The sequence below is a fragment of the Drosophila montana genome, unplaced genomic scaffold (genome assembly GCF_035044405.1).
Source record: "Drosophila montana isolate Dmon_TW-CO22-7 unplaced genomic scaffold, ASM3504440v1 contig_3217_1, whole genome shotgun sequence".
In the NCBI taxonomy this organism is placed as follows: Eukaryota; Metazoa; Arthropoda; class Insecta; order Diptera; family Drosophilidae; genus Drosophila; species Drosophila montana.
The window spans coordinates 2412462-2434352 of NW_026998097.1; the positions used below are offsets into that span (position 1 = coordinate 2412462).

Consider the following 21891-nt stretch of genomic DNA (forward strand, 5'->3'; position numbering starts at 1 on the left):
ATTTGAAATAATACCATCAACTATGCCTGACAATTTGCAGTGCTAGAAGCTGCTTTTTCTGGCTCCTGTGGAGATTCTTGCATATCAATTAAATTAAATTAATTCAACACTATGATTACAACTAACTATGGTTATCCACCGTGTTTGCAGCATGACACTTAAACGAGTCCAATATTTGATCAATTTTCACAAAATGAACTCAAGTAGATGGAACTTCTACACTCAGTCCACTTTTATACCCTGAACCCATTGAAAATGGGTCAAAAGGGTATAATGTATTTGTGCAAATGTGTGTAACAGGCAGAACGAAGTATCTCCGACCCCATAAAGTATATATATTCTTGATCAGCATCAATAGCAGAGTCGATTTAGCCATATCCGTCTGTCTGTCCGTCCGTCCGTCTGTCCGTATGTATGAACGCAAGGATCTCAGAACCTATAAGACATTTTAGCTGTAGGTCCTCCTAGTCCCCGCGCAGATCGAATTTGTTTCCGATAGTCGATAACTTGCCCCGTTTCCAAGTAATCGATAAAAATCGATATCGAAATCCTGTTTTTTGAACAATTTTGGTAAATAATAAGTGCTAAAATCACGAAACTTGACATGTTGCTTCTAGAATAGTATATATATATCAAGTATCTTTCATTTTTGTATACCTATCGCCTGTTGGAAGAAGAGGGTTCAGGGTATCCCCTAGTCGGGAGCTCCCGACTAGAACCTCTTACTTGTTTTTGTCTTTTTCTGTCTGGAATATATATAAAATTAATAATATTTTCAACTGCAACGAAAAATCGTATTTACTTGTTGCTTTACCTGCTTTGACATGTTATATATGTGAAATTATTCTCTTGCCATATATCACTTAGCAGATTTCCAATGTCGATAGTCCAAGTCAGACGGCTTGAAGTTCTCTTTTTTCCTTCTAAAAAACACACACATTAAATAAATAGAGAAATGTATCATATTGTCTTCAATACTTACTTGAGCGCTCACAAGACATTTCAAATAAACTTTTCAATTTATTTTGACGTTTGCGAACATTTTAAACCAAATATTTTATGGAATAGTTTGGAATAGGAACATCTCTCAGAGATGTTTAAATGAATTAGAATATGTTGGCAAAAGATGTTAAATGTTGCTCAATCTGAATTGACCAAGTCTTTAAATGCAATGCAATTTGTTTTCTATTTGATTTGCTTTAATATTCCAAAGGGATCAAATCGCACTTCTTACATATATTTAGTAGAATGATATTTTAAGTGAGAGGCGAGTTTCCTGGAAGTAGATGTTCTGGGCAGATTCGCAAAGTGACAATAAATGTGCGATAGTTTAATTAATTAAGAGAATAAGAATGAAAGAAAATCAAATCAAATCCAGAGCGTTTATCCATCTCAAGAAGGGATATTCCGAGCTGGAACAAGAAATATCATATGGACATATATCTGACATTTAAAATCTCCGACTAATTGGGAACGACTTACATTCAAGTGAGAAAAACTAAGGCCACAACAAGTGTCGTTGGCCGAAAGGAAGAACAAGCTCGATAAGTGCAGTTCTGGTGTGTGTATCCCATGAGTTAGCTGAATTTATGCCACATCAGGATTGAAAGACAAAGTCCTTGAAATTTCGAGCTGATGTTGATTTATGCCCGGCGTGAACATTCAGGCCGGCCTTGTGTGTTCCGTCAAGTGTTCCGCCCAGACCGAATTAGATATGCAATTGTCAATATTTGATGGTCTCATCAATTTTACCACAACTTCAAGGCGACGCGAGCCAATTGAAATGCCAGCTGGATGTCAGTGGCAGGGCGGAGATCCTGGGCCCCGGGTTGGTCTCCAGTCAGCCAGGTTGTTGCCCGTCCTGCATTCGTCTCGGCTGACATTTGACATGATTATGTACATTTGTTGTGCGGCGAGTGTCGTTGCGGTTGCCGCAATTTGCATTCCCGGGCTGTGGGGCGGGGGAGCGAGTGGGGCGGGGGCGGGGCAGGTTAGAGACCATCAAGCCAAAACTGTAATCTATCAGCGGTTTGTTCTTCATTCATTTTGTGCTCGACTATTCTGCACTTTGCTTTTGCCGGGCTTTCCTTCACACTTCCTTACACACACACACACACACACACACAGTCGTTGAGTGTGTGCCTGCCTCCCCTTGCGAGTGTCGGGGCTAGGCAGAAGTGTCCTTACAACATTTTTTACTTTGTAACGCAAATTCTGAAGTAAGCATGAATAATGCATGCATTGTGTGTAATTCTTCAAGTACTTTTGCCATGCCAACGACAAGCACACACATCAGCAAACTTCCCAGTCCCAGCCCCAGCCCCACCCCTGGCCCAAACTCTGCCCGGGTAAGGCTGAAAAACCCAACCAACAAAGCTCAGAGTCAACCTATTTATATTTTCCTCATCCTGTTCTGAGCGGGTGTTGAAATTTATTGCACGCTTTTCTGAATTACAAATTTATTTTAATATTTGGCTATACGAAGGGACCTCAAGTTTTGTATAAACAAAACATATCTGCATATATTTGGGCGCATTTGGCGTGCTAAACTATTTGAGCTTCCAATATGTTTCATATCCCAAATGACGTTAACTCCCCAAAAAAACATCTCATATACGATAATTACCGCTTTATAAATTAAAGAATACTCTAACAATAATGGATACATCACTAGTATCTCTATATATAAAACTGTTTGTCCTGACTGACTGACATACTGACTGATTGACTGATTGATTGACTGACTGATTGGTGATCAACGCACAGCCCAAACCGTAAGAGCTAGGAAGCTGAAATTTGCACTATATTTACCTTATGTGATGTAGGTGCACGTTAAGACGGGATTTCGAGAAATTCCACCCGCAAGTGTGGAAAAATCGCGAAAAAAGTTTGTATGCACCATTTTTGTTTACCATCCGATCGGCCTCAAACTCATTTTTAAAGATCTTTGTTCAAATTCATTTGAGGACTGCTTCACACTTTTCGAAAAATCCATCCCTCCTTGGTGGAAATGGAGATCAAAAATTTGGTGGGTGACGTTACGCCCTCAAATTGATTTCCAAAGATCTATAAGAAATATCATTTGAGACGTGTTTCACATTCTTCGCAAAATCCAAACTTCTTCGGTGGAAATGCGATTCAAAGATTTTTTGGGCGAAGTTTTAAGTTGTGTCCAACTTGCTTCAAACTTATTTTCAAAGCTCTAAGCTCTAAGAATATAATGAATGTGTGTTTTAGCGATTTGGGAAATTCCACCCGCAACAGTGGTAAATTGGCGGAAATCGTTTGTATGAAAGTTTTTTTTTGACCATCCCATCAGTTTCAAAATCATTTTCAAACCTTTTTGAGAACATTTACTCTACACATAAGTATAAAGTATAAGTTGAAAAGGGGCGTACCTGGAGGCGACCTTTAATATTGTTTCTCTCGGGCATAGCTCGCTGATTCCATTGATTTAATATAAAAGTGAATAGTTGATTTTGATAAACTATCGTATATTTCGAAGAATTGTATATGTTTTTAAACAAAACTTTTTCAATAGCTCTTGGGTCGTATAAGCATTTTGACTGTTTTCAACGAGACGTAGCCATCCCAATATATGGCATCATATTTGTCAACCATAAAATTATAGTACTTGCCATTTAAATTGCTAGAAAATAGAAGAAAACAATTAAATTAAATTAAATGTTTTTCCAGCAATTCATACCTTCCTACACAGTGTTTGTACCACCAGCCACCAGCATATTTATCTTTACTTGCGCAGTTGCCACTATTCCAATTATCATTATCACGATCGTATGTGCTGAATTTCTGATTGTTGTGGTAACTCAACTCATCACCTCTTGCATTGCCCACAGCCTTACCAGAGATGTTCAGTCTGTATTGATCGTCCTCGCCAGCGATAGCATATTCTTCATATCTGTAGTATTTGATGATACCATCGAATCCTTCCATATGTATGTAGAGCTCATGGGGTTGGGCGCTAGTCACGCGATGAATTTTATCAAGCCCTAAGAAGAAGTCGCCTTCCAAGCTTCCAAAGCCGGCACGGTATGTGGCCCAATCCCTATAGAAGTTCTCTTTGCCATTGATTCGCTGTTGGATAACCGTCCAGCCAGGACCTGCTGTCGTATTATCATAAAGTACATTGAACGGATCTTCTTGATCCGGGTTAATCACATGAATACCCGAAGCATCAGCAAAGACGGTGCATTCACTGTAAACGGGCTTCTCTTCGAAGCTTTTTAGTTTCCTGGCACAAATGTTGACTTCGTTTTTGATTTCGGATATTTGTTGGTCCTTTTGATCAATTAGCTTCCTTTGTTTCTCCAGCTGCTCCTCGTAGTCCTGGATTTTCAAGGCATTGGAATTGAGTTTACCTATTTCCTCTTTTATTGATAAAACGTTCTTCGTCAGCTCTTTAAGTGCCTCGATGATAAATTGATTATGTTGGTTCAGCTTTTCCTGCAGTTGCTTGATTTCTTTATCTTTGCCTTCAATTCTATTGTTATGGTTTTCAATTGCCTCCTTCATCTGATGTATATACTTTAATAATGGTCTCACTGCCTTATAGGTGTACTTTCCACATTCCTCCTCTGCTATTCTGGTTGCCGAGCAAGACTAAGAAAAAAAGTACGATTTATTTTCTGTACTGCACACAAACATTGATAAACAATCTTATTTTACCTCATTTTCGTTAAACTCTGCTTTAGCTATGATCAGTGTTAGGCTTATAAATAGAATATATATAAACGTAACACATTTCATTTTGATAGCACTCTGATTTTAAAATGAAATGCGAATCTCAACTGCACTCAACTGCACGCACGTAAATAGACTGAAAGGCGGCAATCAGTTGGAAGCTCGAAGCTTCTTGTTATCAGCTGATTTTAAATTCAATTTATATATTTTCTAGCAATTGTAATAGTATAAGCTTTCTCAAATCTTTGATGGAGGTAGAACTGCAAGTCGTTGGTGCTTCAGAGTAAACAATTTTTACACACAAAAGTACGAAGCTATAAAACCGGCTTCAAACCGAACCGAATATCCGAAACCGAACGAAAGCTAAGAAATGCAAGAAACCTGAAATGTATATTACATTCTAGAAGCTTCATGTCAAATATGCTGACTCCAGGTCTTAAAACTTACGAGATTAGCTTAAACAATATGATTTTAATATTGATTTGTATCGTTTGCTTGGAAACGGGGCAAGTTATCGATTATCGTAACTGGGAGGACCCATGTTCCAAATTTCAAATGCCTAGCTCTTTTAGGTTCTGAGATTGTCATTTATAAGGACGAACGGACGGACGGACGGACAGGATACCCTGAACCCTCTTATTCCAACAGGCGATAGGTATAAAATGAAAGATACTTGATATATATATATATACTATTCTATAAGCTACATGTCAAGTTTGGTGACTCTAGCTATATTATTTGCTGAAATTGCTTAAAAAACAGATTTCGATATCGATTACTTGGAAACGGGGCAAGTTATCGAAAATCGGAAACAAACTCGATCTGCGCATGGACTAGGAGGACATACAGCTAAAATTTCAAGTCTATAGCTCTTATAGGTTCTGAGATCCTTGCATTCATGCATAAGGACGGACGGACAGACGGACAGACAGACAGACGGACATGGCTAGATAGACTCGACCATTGATGTTGATCATGAATATGTGTATATGGGATCTCAGATGCTTCCTTCTGTCTGTTTTTAATGGTTCAGGGTGTACAAATAAGAATTAACTCATTCGGAAATGAATAATAATGGGAAGTATGTATAAATATGCATATGTATGCCATCAGAGCGAATATGCAAGAAGCTGAAGATTGCAATATGAATAAATTTGCAATATAAAAACAGCTCTAATCGCTAAGAGAATTATATAAAGCGGCAAAAAAAAACAATTCTAGCCCACTTAATTTACTTAATAACCTTATTTTAAGCTGTTCTGCTTAAATATTGTATATAAAAAGCGTATATAATTTCGTTATCTGTAACATTCAGCACGCCTAAATAATGGATGGGTTCGCAATCATATTCAGGGAACTGTGCCGCTGGTGGTTGGCTCTGTTGTTTTCATTGCTATCATTGTTTGCAAAATCCATAATTTTATTGTCATTTATACTTTTTGCACCAATATTAAGCGACGGCCCACTGACAGCTGTGGGAACTCAGACAAAGTGCGTTATACATGGCAAAGGGGGCCGTACCGAAACATAGTTCCCCACGGTTCCCCACGGTTCCCAACAATTGCTTGGTGGGCGTCCAATAGTAATTCTCAAGCGTTCGCAACTGGGCTTACAACTCGCCTAGGAACGTCAAGTGGCCATCTGAAGTGGTTGGCTATTTAAGTTTTGCATTATTCAGGCGCATTGGCGTTCGTGGCCTGGCCGGGTCAGCTTCAGCATTGCGTATGAATTCTAGTTATTATGGTTGACTCAAAGTTGTTGGCTGGCTTAGGAATTGCCAATAAATAGGAATACAAATAATTGTAAAGATGTAAAGGGGGAAAACTGGGCACAGGCGTCAGGAACTCGTTAGAAATATAAGACAATCTGATTCTTATTGAAAAGAATAAAAATAGTTGTTATGATCTTTTATTTTAATCAAAGCTAACATTCATATTCGCAAAATTGTTTGTACTGAACTTTTGTACTAAAAAGTGCAATATTTGCTAAAATTTTGATTTGTTATATCTAACAGCTGATGCAAAGTTGTTTGAAATCGGTTCTGCATTTTGGCAAATATAGTCTCGCAAAGACCAAAAGTGGTAACAAAAAAATGTCAAAAAGTTTTCAGAAAAAAAAAAACGTCTGCTCTGGAACATTGTAAATAAAGCCGTTGGGTTATTAGGAGCCCCAAATCTTAAAAAAACTTTAAAAACTTTAATCAAAAGCGGATGGACGCTGCCTAGATGTGAGCTCTAGTTGAAGACGAAATATATCAAATAAAAGAGCTGAACAAAATTATTGCTGCCTTATTCAGCTTTCATTGAATATTTTATGAAAATGTATGCTGAAAAATCCTATTTATTTGAAACTCTCTATTCATCTGATCCCATTTAGCTAATGTGTGTCCATGTATACACAGCAAACTCTTATATGTTCAATTATTTCGTTTGCTTTAATTTAATGTGGCAGGTTCGTGCCCGGCATTAGGTATATAATGCTATTAGTGACCTCCTCACCCGGCTCTAGGCTTAAAAGAATATACATATATATATATTTATGTATATGTGTGTGGGTGTATATATGTATGTATAGTATATAAAGAAATAAATAAATTTGTGCTGCTGTTGTCTTTTTACTGAAAATTCACTTTGTCATTTACGCAGCCATTAGCCGGAGCGACAAAACGTATTTCTTGCTCGGGCCGTGTCACGTCAAGAAGTGGGCAAGCCATCTACAAAAGCTACCACCTAATTCCACAAGCTGCCCCTCCCCCTCCCCCTTCCCCCTGTAAGCTGACCAAATGAGCAGCGGCCTTCAGCTGCTTGGCCCCAAAGTGGCCAACTTTTCAAGGGGCGGGGGCTGCTGTGCACCAACAAAGATTGAAACTTTTAAAAGTTTACAGCTTTTCACTTTTTTCTTTTCAATTTAAGCGAAGAAGCTGCGGCCCAAACCGAAAGCAAAAAAAAAACCCAACTGTCCGGGCCCGAAAAAGTAGCCACGGTGCGTCGTTAATGGTTTTTGCAAAAACTTACGAAACAAACTACAGCGTTCCTGACATAGACGGCCGCCCAAAGCCCCGCCTGCCAGCGACCAGCGACCAGCCTTCAGGTCCAGGTCCAGGTCCAGCGCTGAGCATGTCAAAGTCATCGCCGACTTGGCGATAAAGGTAATGGGCGCCTAGCAAGAGGTTGGCTCGTTAAGTAATCAGAAACTTTTAAGCTAGTATATCGGAGATATATTATCTCTATATATACGAAAGATGGGATTCGAAATCCGTTCCTCATTGGACTCACTTAGACAACGCCTTTGCCGAGCACTGCATCCAATGATATGTACATTCTGCTTATCAATAATCGAATAACAAGCATCGCTTCCAATATTATTTATGCTATTTTAAAACACGCTTGGGTCTAATGGGTCTGAATTATTGCCCCAAAAAGGAGCATTGCTGGCGCAGGGGAAAATCTTGAAATTGAAATTCATTTGGCAGCCCTCGCGCTAGAAACACACAATGCAGCGTTATGTCACGTACTTTCACTTTTCTGTTTTCGCCCGACCCCGGCCCCAGCCCCGACCCACACGCAGCCCCAGGCCTTACTGTAGCCTGTGCCGGAGTTGGAGCTGGAGCTGGAGCTGGAGCTGTTGCTGGAGACGTTGCCGGTTCCATGGCAGCAGCAAATGGGCATTTGCTTGACTTCAATGCGTCGCCTTTCGACAACGAACCTATTCAGAGGCTTCATGCGTTTGAATTCTATTAGCCGGAGAAAGGATTTGGCTGTGCTTTCAATGGTGCGCCGGCATGCGGGGCTGGGCTGCGGCTCTGTTGCTGTCATAAGCACTTTTGCAGTGTGGCCATATCTTTGGCAATGCCTCCCAGTCCGGGTCCGGGTCCGGGTCCGGCCGTTACGTTTGGCCATTTACCCTGGGGTGTATTTTCATCATTTTCGTTTTTCGTGGGCTTCTGGCCGGGTTGCCCGACCGGAGCTGTTCCTTGTTCCATGCAACCAATTGACATTTCAGCTTAAGTCATTGTATAAGGCAGCAAAACACCAACACACACACACACACACACACACACACACACACACACACACACACACACACACACGCACACTATGAATGGCAGCGTCGGGCTAAAGCTGTCCGCCATTCAAGCCAACATCTAAGCGACCCACTCCGACCCCAAGGAACCGCCGCAGCAGGGCAATGCCGAGCCGTCCGTCAGGCAGTCAGACAGCTCAGTTCACCCTGTTCCGGAGACGGTGTCCGCTGTACAGTTATTCTGCTCGCTGGGCGAAAAACAAAGCGCTAGGAAGGAAGTGCAAAAGTAAAGTGCAAAAGCTGCAACGCTAACAAAGCCGCACACAATTACAGCGCACTGTAGTTGGGGAGTGCGGAATGGGAATGCGGAATGGAACGCTGCTCTGAGTCCGTCGTGTTTACATAAAAACATTTAGACTGATCCGGGAGATAGGCGACGAGCTACGAGCGACGACGTTTCGGTAAAACCAACTAAATGTGGGTTAGGCAGAGAGTTAAAGAACAACTAGAAGTAAGCAAGGAAAAAGAGAACGAGTCAGAGATAACAGCGGAAAGAGAGAGAGAGAGACAGAGAGAGAGGGGGAGTGAGGGAGAGAGGGCGGCTAATAAGATAGCAACGAAAATTCTCAGCAATAAAGTTCTAAGCGAACTTTGAATCAGTTCATTTAAAAGCTACCAATAGCGCAAAATCATGCTTGTCAATCGATATTTATCGATTTGTAGTAAACATTACTTTTCGATATCTTTCAGTGAAGTATATATAATTATAATTGTAGGATATGGTATATACATAATTGGAAGAGCACTTTGGCTATAGCCCTTTAAATTCCCAAGATAAATCGATAATTATCGATTTGTAATAAGAATCGAACTGTTTGATTAGCAATAGTTGTAAGTTGCGTAAACTTTTGGAAAAGGCCTTGTTTATATATTTAACTATATCGGAATTTGTGGCTTTAGGCAATAAGTAAAAATAAGACTTCAACCGATATTAATCGATTTGCACTAAAAATCGAATTGTTTGATTTGCGATAGTTCCAAAGTATATTGTATTAAAAGGCGATTTTATATATCTAATTTTGTGTCTATGTTGTTTCAAATCGATATTAATCGATTATTGTATTAAGAATGATGTTTAATAACTTTTGATGATGAGGAAATATAAAGTGAAGAATTTGATTATTCTGGAATACTCGATTGAATCGATCAATTAAATATTAAAATAAGTTGAGACTCGGCTAACGCATGATTTGCTTCAGCTTTGGAGAAGTTGAGCCGGGAAGCAACTGTCTCCGCGCTTACAACGGGCACCAAATGAAGGCAATATCTGAAATGGGTACCACATAAACGAAATAATAAATACCAAATGATTTCATTATGAATGTCAGCCAGACATTTATTGCCGAACAGCCGTCTATCCGCAAGGGCCATGGCTGGGTTGGGGGCTGGTCCTGTATTTTTGGTGGCATTTCTTTCATTACGAGAAATTGCGAGGGCAAAATAAAAAAATTTCTTAATTTCGTTTCATTTCATCAGGAATAGCAGCAGCAGCAGCAGCAGTAGCAGCAGCAGCTACAAGATTTACAACATACTGAGAGCATAAAATAAAAATCTTTTCTCTTTTTCCATTTTCTTCGTTTTTTGTTTGCTAAAATGCCAGCGAACATTGCGAGGGGTGAGCGAAATAAATAAATAAAATAAAAACCTTAGAAATAGAATGAATAAAAATACTCGAACGTACAAAAGGCAGCGCCCAACTGACAATGCTACGTTTTCCTAGTGCCCCCCCGACTGCCACGCCCCGGCCCGTCCCGGCCCGCTTCAAGCGGCAGGCGTTGACAACGTTAATAGTTATGGGCGTGGTGATGGCCTGGTCGGGTGTGGGCTGTGCCACACACGCAGACCATCCAATTGGAACGCATATTTCTGCGAATGCAATAAAACGCACATGTGTTTCCAATCGTCCTGGCCGTCCTGCGAGTCCTGGCGCCCTCAGAGCTCAGTTAGTGCTCGGTCTTTCTCGCTGCCTCGTGCTCGTTTTCATCATAATTTCTATGTGGTTGGCAAATAAATTTGATTTTGAGCGAATTTTCTGAAGATTGACTAAATGACTGACTGACTGACTGACTGTCTGTCTGCCTGCCTGACTGTGGGACTGACAGTTGGTTTGGCATGGGGTCTGCCCCTTGACAGCGACTTGTAGTTAACTCTAGGGATTGCAGCTCACCAAGGCAACTGGCATTTTGCTGAGTTTTGCGATTTCCGCCCTGGAACTGTGCATTGACCTGCCATTGTGCCAAACAAGCTCCGCACAAAAAAAAAAAAATAAAAATAATAATAATAAAAGAAAGAAAAGGAAATTGAAACCGTATTCAAGTAATAATAATTCATACAATGTTATTTTCGGAACACAAAACAAGACAATCCATGGGCATGGCTAAAAGGAATTTGATAAAAGCGAAATGAATAATTTAGCCATGTATAAAGCGCAGAGTCTGGCATAGACTCGTATAAAATCAATTGAATTGATTTCATTCACTGTCAAAGTACATTTTTGGCAACCCAGCCTGTCGGCTAGTTGGCCAAAATATATCAAAAATTGGGCCAAAATTCTTAATTGAAGTCGCGAACTATACGAGGGCTGTCAATTATCTTGCTGGCAATCCAATTTGAAGCACTTAAGCCAAAAGTCAAAGCTACTGTTGGGTTTAAATGATTTATATTGGGCATCGTACATATTTGGAACCTGATGAAAAATTCGGGCTTTACATATTTATGCGATGGCAATTGCTCATACATAAATGGCAAGCCTCGCATAAAGATAATTCACAGCTGAGCCAAGGGAAGGACCACGCCAAAAAGGAAGCCAGCTCAAAGGACAAACATGCCAGAGGCAAGGACAAAAGTCAAAGCAGTTGCCGGGCGGCTCTCTGAGGTGTTGTCAACAGCAAAAGCTTCAAATCAGCAAAAAAAAAAGAGAGAAATGAAAGGAAAACAACTATATTTGGTGTGCGGAATTTCAAATACACTCGCCGACTTAAGACTCAATTAGATGCTGTCATTTATATGTATAAATATTACCCAGCGTTGCCCGGCCCAAGTTTTATTCGCTCCAACTGTTATTCATTTCTTTTCTATCCCGAAAGGTCAAAATTCTCAACTTTATCCATAAATCCTTTGACTCACATTTTCACACCCAGAAGGGGTGCATTTTACGAAAAGTATAAAGTAAGGATAGCAAAGAAACAAGTTTCACACCAACATTTCCGTTAATTTTCCACTTTAGCGGGTGGAATACTCAAAAATTACGCCGTTGGGCTGTGCGTTGTTCACTAGCCAGTCAGGATAGGCAGCTTAAAATAAATATATATATTTATATATCCGAGTTGAAAACCGTAAAGATGAATATATAATAAATTGATTTCTTTCAGTATTCGAACCAACTACCTGCATTTAGGTTTGGTTCGTGAAACTCAGTTTCCAAATGCCTGAACCCAGGTTTTAGTTTATTCTTCGACTTGTCATAGAATTTTTTAAACATTAAACAATTTAAATTTAATTTTTTTTGATTAAAATTTGATTTGATTAGCTAAATAAATCTCGCTATTTATTTATTTGTTTCGTTTTGCAATTTGTTGTTCGTCCGATTCATAGCGAAAAATAATCGGCTGATATATAAAACTTTGATAAATAATAAGTAAATCGGATCTTAAATCATAAAAATAAATCGATTTATATTTTCTCATAACTTATAAAATTATATAAATGCCCTCTGTAAGGGTATGAAGTCGAGGAACAAAAAGCAAATCAAGTATGTTTGGTGTGATACGTGGGTGGACAGGGGGGGGGGGGGGCGGGTGGTTGGTGGGGGTGGGGAAAGGCAAGCAACTACACATTTAGTGTTTATTTCGCATTTATTGAGGACAGTCGGGGCGGACTTGTGTGGGGATTTGGACCTTTGCAATAGAATGAAATCAGCACGAAATAAATATCCTTGTCGCATATACTCGTTGAACAGGCTGTCATAGCTCCCACCATACACACATACACACACACACACTCACACACATACACACACACACACATGGGAGTAATATAGGAGTATAAATTGTTTCCAGGTCATTGGTTATCCAGCCACAGAAATACGAAAATGAAATTAAGTACAAAATGAACTAAACCCCAAAAATCATATGACATTGATGATTATGATGAAAACGACAATGGAGTCGACGATGCCATATTCCAGACCAAGAAGCCAGTCGAGAAATGCTCGCATCAATGATTGTGTAAAGGAGCCAGACATGTTGCCAAAGGGGCTGCCAGCTCGTCTGCGGATTGGCCACATTAAAATAAAAGTCAAATGTTTTGGCCTTTTGTGACTGTGTTGGCTTCCATTGATGCGTGCAGTTTTAATGGTCAAAACATTTCGACAATTATAAATCGGGCACGTTTTCAACAAGCTCTTCGGCTCAATTTAATAGGGTATCAAATAAATTGCTATATTTTACTGGAAAAATAATATTTATGTATGCAAAGAAAAGCTAAGGAATTAAAAATGAAAACATTAACAAGCGAGTAGGGCAAGCCGAAGATTTAATACCCTTGCAGACCAAACCTTTTCTTAATTTTCGACTTATCGTTGCAATGGCAGCTAGTATATATTATAGAGGTCCGGTTCGGCCGGATCCGACATAAGTAGTGCCTGCAACAGAAAGACGGACCGGTGTACATTTTTATGTGGATAACTTTTAAACTGAGAGACTGGTTTACATAGAAGCAGTCAGACGTACAGATGGACGTGGCTATTCCAAAGACAATATAAACACCAAGATGAGTAACGCCATACAACAAAATGCTTCTAGCAGCTTGACTTTTAGAAAATTGGGAACGAAACGTAATCAGTATCATTTCTTCTACAGTCGAAAGAGCGAAAACTTTAAAAATATAATTCAATCTCAGCTCTATAAGGGACGTGAAAGCAATCAAGTCTGTATGTGTGTGAATATACAAATATATCAGCATATTTGAATGTGTGGACATTCAAGAGATTAATTTTGTTAGTTTTTTAGCGCAGACATGACCTATCCCAAATTTGTATACACATATGAATGTCTGTTTTGTACTGAGGTTTGTTTGGTAGAAAATCTGTATTTTCTAGTCGATGCAAATATTTATATAATTTCTTTAAATTAAATGAATATTTTTTGTACTCCCCAATTAAGAAATAAAAGAGTGCAATTTTTTATTTGTTTTTAAAGATACATTTTATTACGTGTTTTTTTTGTTGGTGTCAATTATTTTGTTTTCGAACTATAAAGGAAAGAACTCTATTTGTATTTTCTGGCACGCAGCCGACCAGGCTGGCATGTCGTGTGAAGTGAAAAAAGCCAGATGAGAAGCCAAGCTAGAAAGTTTGCGTCGCATTCAAATGTACGGGCGTTACCCATCTTAGTGTTTATATTGTCTTTGGCTACACCAACTCGATGCGGATCTAGAATATAGATATATATCTATATATATATATGTATATGCATGAGAACCGAGATGTCTCTTTCTATGCGTTACACATTTCATGCATAAACTAAAATGCCCTCTACAAGGGTATAAACAAGTGTGTTCCAATTGTTTTTAATATAATACAAATTTATGTTATTTATTTTGTAAGCTAATCTTCTGCTTCTTCTGTTTCTTATATTATTTATTACCGATTTAACTAATTCGTATTATCTTTAAACCCTGAAAAAGGGTATATTGCTTTTGTGCAGCTATCATCTACTATCCCAAAAGTGAATATATAATCTTGATCAGGACGACGAGCTCAGTCGATCGAGCCATGTCCGTGGCACTAATCACTAGAGCATCCTTAGTTGTTTATTTGGTTCGGTTTTGGAATTTCGGCTCGGCTCGAAATTAGTTTTTAGACTCGTAAAATGAGCTTTTTTATTTGCAATCTGTCAGCATTTCAATGATTGCCACTTATAGCCTGACCCATGCCTTTTGTTTATTTATATTGACTTCCTGACCCACTGATAATCGCTTAAAAGTTACCGAAATATTGGGCACCCGAGCTTCCGAATGATTGTCGCATTTCAGTCTATTTACGTGCGTGCTGAGTGCAGTTGAGAGTCGCGTTTAAATTTAAAAAATAATTAAAGTGCTATCAAAATGAAATGTGTTATGTTTATATATATTATATTTATAAGACTAATACTGATCATAGCTGAAACAGAGTTAAGCGAAAATGAGGTAAACAACAGTTTGTTTATCAATGTTTGTGTGCACTGTAAAAAATAAATCGTACTTTATTTATTAGTCTTGTTTGACAACCGTTCAAATCCAAGACTATGAAGAGCAGCTGGAGAAACAAAAGATGCTAATTGATCAAAAGGACCAACAAATATCCGAACTCAAAAACGAAATCAACAATTGTGCCAAGAAACTAAAAAGCTGCAAAGAGCAAGCTGTTTGCAGTGATTGCAGTCACTTTGGAGATGCTCCGGGTATTCATAAATTTAAAACGAAAGAAGATTCTTTCGATGTACTTTGTGAGAGCGCGACAGCAGGTCCTGGCTGGACAGTTATCCAACAGCGAATCAATGGCAAAGAGGACTTCTCTAGGGATTGGGCCACATACCGTGCCGGCTTTGGAAGCTTTGAAGGCGACTTCTTCTTAGGGCTTGAGAAAATTCATCGCTTGACGAGCGCCCAGCCCCATGAGCTCTACATACATATGGAAGGATTTGATGGTATCATCAAATACTATAGATATGAACAATTTGCCATCGCTGGCGAGGACGATCAATACAGACTGATCACCTTGGGTAAAGCTGAAGGCAATGCAACACGCGATTACTTGAATTACCACAGAAATATGAAGTTCAGCACATTCGATCGAGATAATGATACTTGGGATAATGGCAGCTGCGCAAGTAAAAGATTGTTTGGTGGTGGCTGGTGGTATAATAACTGTGCATCAAGGTATGAATTCTCAGAAAAAAAAAAATTTAATTTAATTGTTTTTTTTTGTTTTTTTTAGCAATTTAAATGGCAAATACTATACTTCTTCGACGAACGAACCGGATGCCATATATTGGGATGGCATAGCCTCGTTGAAAAAAGTCAAAATGCTTATACAACCCAAGAGCTATTGAAAATTGAAATAGTTGTACCTAAAAACAAATACAATTCTTTGAAATATACGATATTGTAGCTAACTCCATTATTCACTTTTATATTGAATCAATGGAATCATCGGGCTATGCCCGAAAGAAACAATATTAAAGGTCTCCTCGAGGCACGCCCCTTTTCAAATTTTACTATCTATTAGTGATGTATCTATTATTTCACGTATATGCTTTCGTTTTTATTTCCAAGCAAGTTTAAGGTTTGTTGGCCTCATTGTTTTTTATTGAGGTGTTAACATCGATTGGGATATAAATCACATTTGCAGCTCAAATAGTTTAGCATGCCAAATGCACCCACACATATGCAGATATGTTTCTGTATACTAAACTTGATCAACTTTAAAATAGCCACGTTGTAAAATCAATTTGTGATACAAACTAGTAAGTAAGTATAACTTCGGCCGATTAATTAATACCTTCTTAACATTTGCCTTACGGTTTTCCAGATATGTGAGAATAGTGAAGATCGTAAATGCTGAGTTTGAAAAGAATATCTTGGAAAACAGAATATGGAAGCTATATGATATAGTCATCCGATCTAGCCAGTTCCGACAATTTGTATACATTTGTATTGCAACAGAGTTTCATGACGGTAGCTTTAAAACTGAGAAAATAGGTCACATAGAAACAGACAGACGCACAGACGGGAATGGCTAGATCGACTCGGCTATTGATGCTGATCAAGAATATATATACTTTATGGGGTTGGAGATGCTTCCTTCTCCCTGTTACATACATTTGCACAAAACCATTACATCCTTTGTATCCATTTTCAATGATACAAACATCAACATTTTAAAAATGTTGCTACAAAAATACTCGAAGTATTAAATTATAATTTCGATAAGAATATGTTAGAAATGTAAGTTAAATTCATAATTAATTAAATGGCTCTATTGAAAGTAGTTAAAATTGTGAAGTTCACACGAACAGAATTATGATTTATTGTTTTTATGGTTTGCAGAGTTAAATAAATACGAGCAACAAAGCATTTCTAATTAAAAGATTATTTATAGTAAATACTAAAACTAAGCACAATTGATTCGATTTTAACCGATATAATTATACATTCAACATTTCATATATATTTAAAGGGCAAATAATTTGCCCAATCAACAAGATGTTATAGAAATAATGTTGCCAAATATTAGGTAAATACATTATATTATTTTGTATTTTCGAAAAAGTTGGCTTTTGCTGTTTAATCTCTCGCTCGGGGTAGAGTAAGATAAGTAATGCCCGTTAATACGTATTTATTTATGTTGCCCAAAAATTTGAATAAAGTGTTTCGCTCTTAATATACCCATTTCGCTAAGCACTTTGTCAGGTCTCTGGCGGGGAAGGTCGCTTGCTGAGTGGGGGAAATTCAACTGCTTCCGTTGGTGCTTAACGCAACAGCGCTTAGAATACAAAACCCAGGACTCAACCTCACTCTCACCGTCGCCGTCGCCGTCGCCGTCGCCCTCGTTCTCAGCCTACAGCACATTTACTTTTATTTCAGCATTAAAAGTTCAGTCGAGTGGCAAAGGAAGTGAAAACAATTATCTGCAGGAAGGTGAAACATAAATCTTCGCATCCAAAAGTAAATTGCAAATTTTCGTTTATTACTTTCTATGTGAACCGAATGCCAGGCACCCAACCCAACCCAACCACAAGATTTGTGTGGTTAAATCGAATCGATATATTTTATGTTATCGAATTTATTATGCAAACACACTCAACGCTAATGCCAATTGGTGTTGAGTTGCCAAAAATGACACACGCGCCCAAAACAACCACCCACGCAGCCCTGCCCGCCCGCCCCCCGCCCCCAAATCCAGACGGCCTGGCCTGGCCTGGCCTGGCCAGGTGCATGCTTTGAGTATGAGATCCAAGAGCTGGATTCCAGCTGGCTGACAGGCATCAACTTGAGAAATTGGAATTGTATAAACAAGCAATTCGAGGATTCTTGCTTGGGCACATTTATGCTGCGCTCTGTTTAGCATTAAGTGCGATTATTGCTGTTGGTATTGATGATGTAGGTTTATGGCTTCTGGCTCATTTATCAAATTAAATGGGGACAAAATGCTTTCATCTTCTGCATACAATTGGCCATATTAGCCATAAAGAGCCAACAGAATTGCCAAAGGTAATAACAATTCGAAAATGTTAATTAATTTCGCATTCGGCAAATGAAACGATGGCAATGGCACATTAAATTAAACGAAAAACTGTTTATATTTAACGTACATACTAAAGAACTACAGTTTGACACCTTGGCAAAGATTAGTATAAACGTTAAACGTTAAATGTTAATTATTTTCATGGAACAGAACAATAAATAAGAAACGTTTTTGTATTTAGCTATAACAACTACAATGACTACATCTAAATGAACAAGTAGATGGACACGAGTATACGGATAAAATGTTAATTTGATTCAAATTGAAACGGTGAGAATGGAACAGAAAAGGATACAAATGCTGATTAATATACTAGATAGTCCGATCAGGTTCACGTTTAATTTAACTTCATTTATTTCGTATTGAAACGATGGGAAAGGAACTGAAAAATGTATGTATGTATGTAGCTCTAATGTTGAAGAACTATATCTTAACATACAAGTATACGGCTACGAGTTTACGGATGAAAGCTTGATCCATTTCGTATTGAAACGGTGAGAATGGAACCGCAAAATGAACAAATGCTGATAAGTATATCAAATAGTCACAATCAGGCTATCGTGAGCTTTCGTAGGGATAGAAACAATGGGAATGGCACAAAAAATAAATAAAAATAAAATGTTGATATTATTAGTTTGAATTATTTATCTTGGTGCAGAAGATACCGTGAAGAAGATTAGTAAAAACATAAAACATTAATTAATTTCTTATTTCGATGAAATAACAACGGCAATAGAACAGAAAATACAATAAAACATATAATAATTGGGAAACTGTTTCGTATAAGGCTTTAATATTGAAGAACTACAACTTGGTATACAAATAGATGGCCACAATTAGGCCGTATAGACCCAGCACCTCGGAAAAGATCAGTATAAGGATCATGCCCACAAATAGACGCGGCTGCTGGGCTGTTGCACGCACACAGGAATCTCCAACAATGCCAATGGCCAGGCCCGCCGCGAGACCGGCCAGGCCGACGGTTAGTCCAGCGCCCAAATGTATGTGAGCCTTTTGAATGCTATATTTGTCGTCTATGGCGCCGGATATGAGCACTGCGACAACTAGTCCATAGATTGCTATAATGCCAGCCATCACCACCGGTATGATGGATTTCATGATTAGTTCTGGCTTGGTTATGGCCATGCTGGCAATGCCCATGCCCGACATTGCCGTGCCATATGAGGCACCCAATGTGGAAAATATGATGGCACTTGCAGCTCCCAAGCCGCCGCAGAAGACAGCGTAGCTGGGCTTATCGTTATCAGCCAAGGCGTTTGACATGCTCGTTCGATTTTCTCGGAATTTTCTAGGAAATTTCTAGGATTACAGATTTTTCTTATTTTCGATGTTTCGGAACCGTCAACGTTGACAAAACAGCCTCGAACGAAACAAATCCTGTTCTATAGACGTGCTGCTCCAAGCCTTCTTAGATAACCCTCTTTTAACTGCATAGCTGAGAGTGCAACTAATTTGTGTACAGCCGGGGAGTAGAGAGTGGAGGGAGTTTTGAAGATATAAATGAAGATATTGACGAACCCATAAAGTATATTTACGCTTCATCAGTATTCCGATTCGATTTAGCCATGCCCGTCTGTCAATATGCTATGCAAACTTGTCTCTCAGTTTGAAAGCTGTCGTCATATAAGTTTTCATAGGTTTACCTTTTTGTCGCAGGGATCGGACTATATCATATAGCTGCCATAGAGATAATCGGTTGTAATTTAAGTTTTTGTATGGACAACTTTTCAGGCTCAAGCTATGCAAATATGGGCTTCACTCTGCTGCTAAGCCGTAACAAACTGTAAGCGTATTTAAACTTCGGCGTGCCGTTAGCCGCTCTTTGTATAAAGTTTTCAATGTGTTTTTTTTTTTATGATAATTCTAATATTTATGCGCGAGCTGATATACCCCGAGTAGATGATAACACAAAGCGTTAAATGTATGTCTATTATAATATGCAATTTTTTTTTTTCAACCTCTTGTTGCTGCTCGGCTGCTAACGAGGTTTATCTTTATGTGCCGTTAAATTTTCCGGCTACCCATATATATATAAATACTTTCAGCAAAAACTGTGGAAAATTTATGGTGAAAACCATGTTAGCGGTTGGGTAAGCTCAACTCCAACCCCGAGTAAGCAAACCGCAAAGCGAATTCTGGCTATTGAAAATCGAAGCTGCGGTTTTTCTATATTTGTTGTTGTTTTATGTTGTCGTTGCTCTTTTCTTTTTTGCATGCTTTGAATGCTTTCAGCATTTCTTTGCTTTTCCGCACTTGTTTCAATTAAACAAATTGGAATATATGAACCCTAGTCGAGGGCTGTGGCGTGGCGGGTCGCCTCAACCCGAGTGCTGGGCGTGAGCTTCAAATGCGCAGCGACAATTTTCTTTGCACAAAACAAAATGGAAATTTGTTTCTGGCACCACCGGGAGCAGGCAATGTTGCCGGCGAGGGGGTGGTGGGGGTGGTGGGTGGTTGATGGTTTTTCACTTGCTTCTAGCATAGCATGACAACGACAACAAGTCCTCAATCCCTGCACAGCGCATGGTCTGATATAGCAGCTTCATGACATTTTTATTTGTGTGCCAGGGAATGTTTTGCATTTTGAATATTTTGCGGGATACTGGATACCACCACAGAGGGGGCTTACTTGGGTTTTATTACATGGGTTCGCTTCTGTTTTGGCGCTGCTCCCGTCTGATGTGATTGTTAAGTTGTCGCAAGGTGCCACAGATTCGTTGCGCCTGGGAATTTATGCGTAAGGTCACCCTCGGGCGCTGGGTTCTAGTCGTAATGAATGCTCAAACACTTAAAGAGTTGGCTCTCTCTATAATTGCCACATCATATTTAATACAAGGCAACAATTATTTGGTATACAAATAGATGGCCACAATTAGGCCGTATAGGCCCAGCACCTCGGCAAAGATCAGTATAAGAATCATGCCCACAAATAGGCGTGGCTGCTGGGCTGTTCCACGCACGCCGGCATCGCCAACAATGCCAATGGCAAAGCCCGCCGACAGTCCGGCAAAGCCCACAGATAATCCGGCAGCCAGATGAATGTAGCCCTTCCGTATTGTATATTCGGGCGACAGCGAGCCGGCAATTAGTACCGAGACGACCAGGCCATAGATGGCTATAATGCCAGCCATGACAACGGGTATGATCGACTTCATGATTAGCTCCGGCCGCATCACAGCCATGGCGGCGATGCCCGTGCCGGACTTCGCGGTGCCATATGCTGCGCCCAGGGATGAGAATATGATGGCCGATGCGGCGCCCATGCCACCAAAGAAAAATGCATATGGCGGCTTCTCGTCCTCGTTCTCGGTTTGATCAGGCATTTCTCTTCACTTTTGACAGGTTCTCGGTTTGCTTTTTGTTGTTATTTTAGTCCTGCTGCAGTTGAGATCTTGTTAAAAAATTTAAAAACTCAGTTAATTAGTTTAAAGAATTTCGGAATCGCATTCAGATGACTTTTGATTCAACGATTTATTCTCTCGGCTTGCTTAGTCCATTTGTATTTTTGATAATCCAAAGGTTTTGGCAGATGTATAGGTAACAACCAAAAGAAAGACTCCATATAGTATATATATTCCAGATCGAACATGCCCGTCTATTGATTTGTGTGCATGCGTCGATCTTAGGCACTAAGAAAGAGGGACCCATAAAAATTAAAAAATGTATTCTATACCATCCGATTTCAGCTATCGATATCGATAAATATCGATTTGAATAAAATGTTCTGTTGGGCGCAACTCGAAAACTATAATTGTCAGCTGGTATCGGATAGTACACTATTTTTCTTTTTTAACTTCTCA

General features: G+C 39.2%; 4 protein-coding genes across 4 annotated transcripts; 1 reads left to right on the plus strand and 3 right to left on the minus strand.

Moving 5' to 3' along the window:
• Positions 1-3534: 3534 nt before the first annotated feature.
• Positions 3535-4826, minus strand: LOC135433357 (fibrinogen-like protein A). Its single transcript, XM_064689375.1, has 3 exons — positions 4687-4826; positions 3707-4620; positions 3535-3649 (listed from the first exon to the last, which is right to left on the minus strand). Exons 1-3 carry the CDS (start codon positions 4765-4767, stop codon positions 3535-3537), a joined length of 1110 nt encoding a protein of 369 aa, XP_064545445.1. The 5' UTR covers positions 4768-4826.
• Positions 4827-14856: 10030 nt separating this feature from the next.
• LOC135433288 (angiopoietin-related protein 7-like) lies at positions 14857-15925 on the plus strand. The gene is made up of 2 exons (XM_064689304.1): positions 14857-15702; positions 15761-15925. The coding sequence occupies exons 1-2, from the start codon at positions 15095-15097 to the stop codon at positions 15873-15875; spliced, it is 723 nt and encodes a 240-aa protein (XP_064545374.1). The 5' UTR covers positions 14857-15094; the 3' UTR covers positions 15876-15925.
• A 2919-nt stretch (positions 15926-18844) lies between these two features.
• On the minus strand, positions 18845-19455 carry LOC135433115 (V-type proton ATPase 16 kDa proteolipid subunit c-like). Its single transcript, XM_064689074.1, has one exon. It carries the CDS (start codon positions 19352-19354, stop codon positions 18875-18877), a length of 480 nt encoding a protein of 159 aa, XP_064545144.1. The 5' UTR covers positions 19355-19455; the 3' UTR covers positions 18845-18874.
• A 1424-nt stretch (positions 19456-20879) lies between these two features.
• Positions 20880-21640, minus strand: LOC135433097 (V-type proton ATPase 16 kDa proteolipid subunit c-like). The gene has a single exon (XM_064689057.1). The coding sequence runs from the start codon at positions 21412-21414 to the stop codon at positions 20935-20937; it is 480 nt and encodes a 159-aa protein (XP_064545127.1). The 5' UTR covers positions 21415-21640; the 3' UTR covers positions 20880-20934.
• Positions 21641-21891: the final 251 nt, after the last annotated feature.

Bases quoted from the DNA above. Each gene is read 5' to 3' on its own strand.
- LOC135433288 (XM_064689304.1), top strand. From the start codon at position 15,095: ATGCTAATTGATCAAAAGGACCAACAAATATCCGAACTCAAAAACGAA. The intron at 15,703-15,760 runs GTATGAATTCTC...TGTTTTTTTTAG, and splicing joins TATAATAACTGTGCATCAAG to CAATTTAAATGGCAAATACT.
- LOC135433097 (XM_064689057.1), bottom strand. From the start codon at position 21,414: ATGCCTGATCAAACCGAGAACGAGGACGAGAAGCCGCCATATGCATTT.
- LOC135433357 (XM_064689375.1), bottom strand. From the start codon at position 4,767: ATGAAATGTGTTACGTTTATATATATTCTATTTATAAGCCTAACACTG. The intron at 4,621-4,686 runs GTAAAATAAGAT...TTTTTTTCTTAG, and splicing joins CAGAGTTTAACGAAAATGAG to TCTTGCTCGGCAACCAGAAT. The intron at 3,650-3,706 runs GTATGAATTGCT...TCTATTTTCTAG, and splicing joins TACAAACACTGTGTAGGAAG to CAATTTAAATGGCAAGTACT.
- LOC135433115 (XM_064689074.1), bottom strand. From the start codon at position 19,354: ATGTCAAACGCCTTGGCTGATAACGATAAGCCCAGCTACGCTGTCTTC.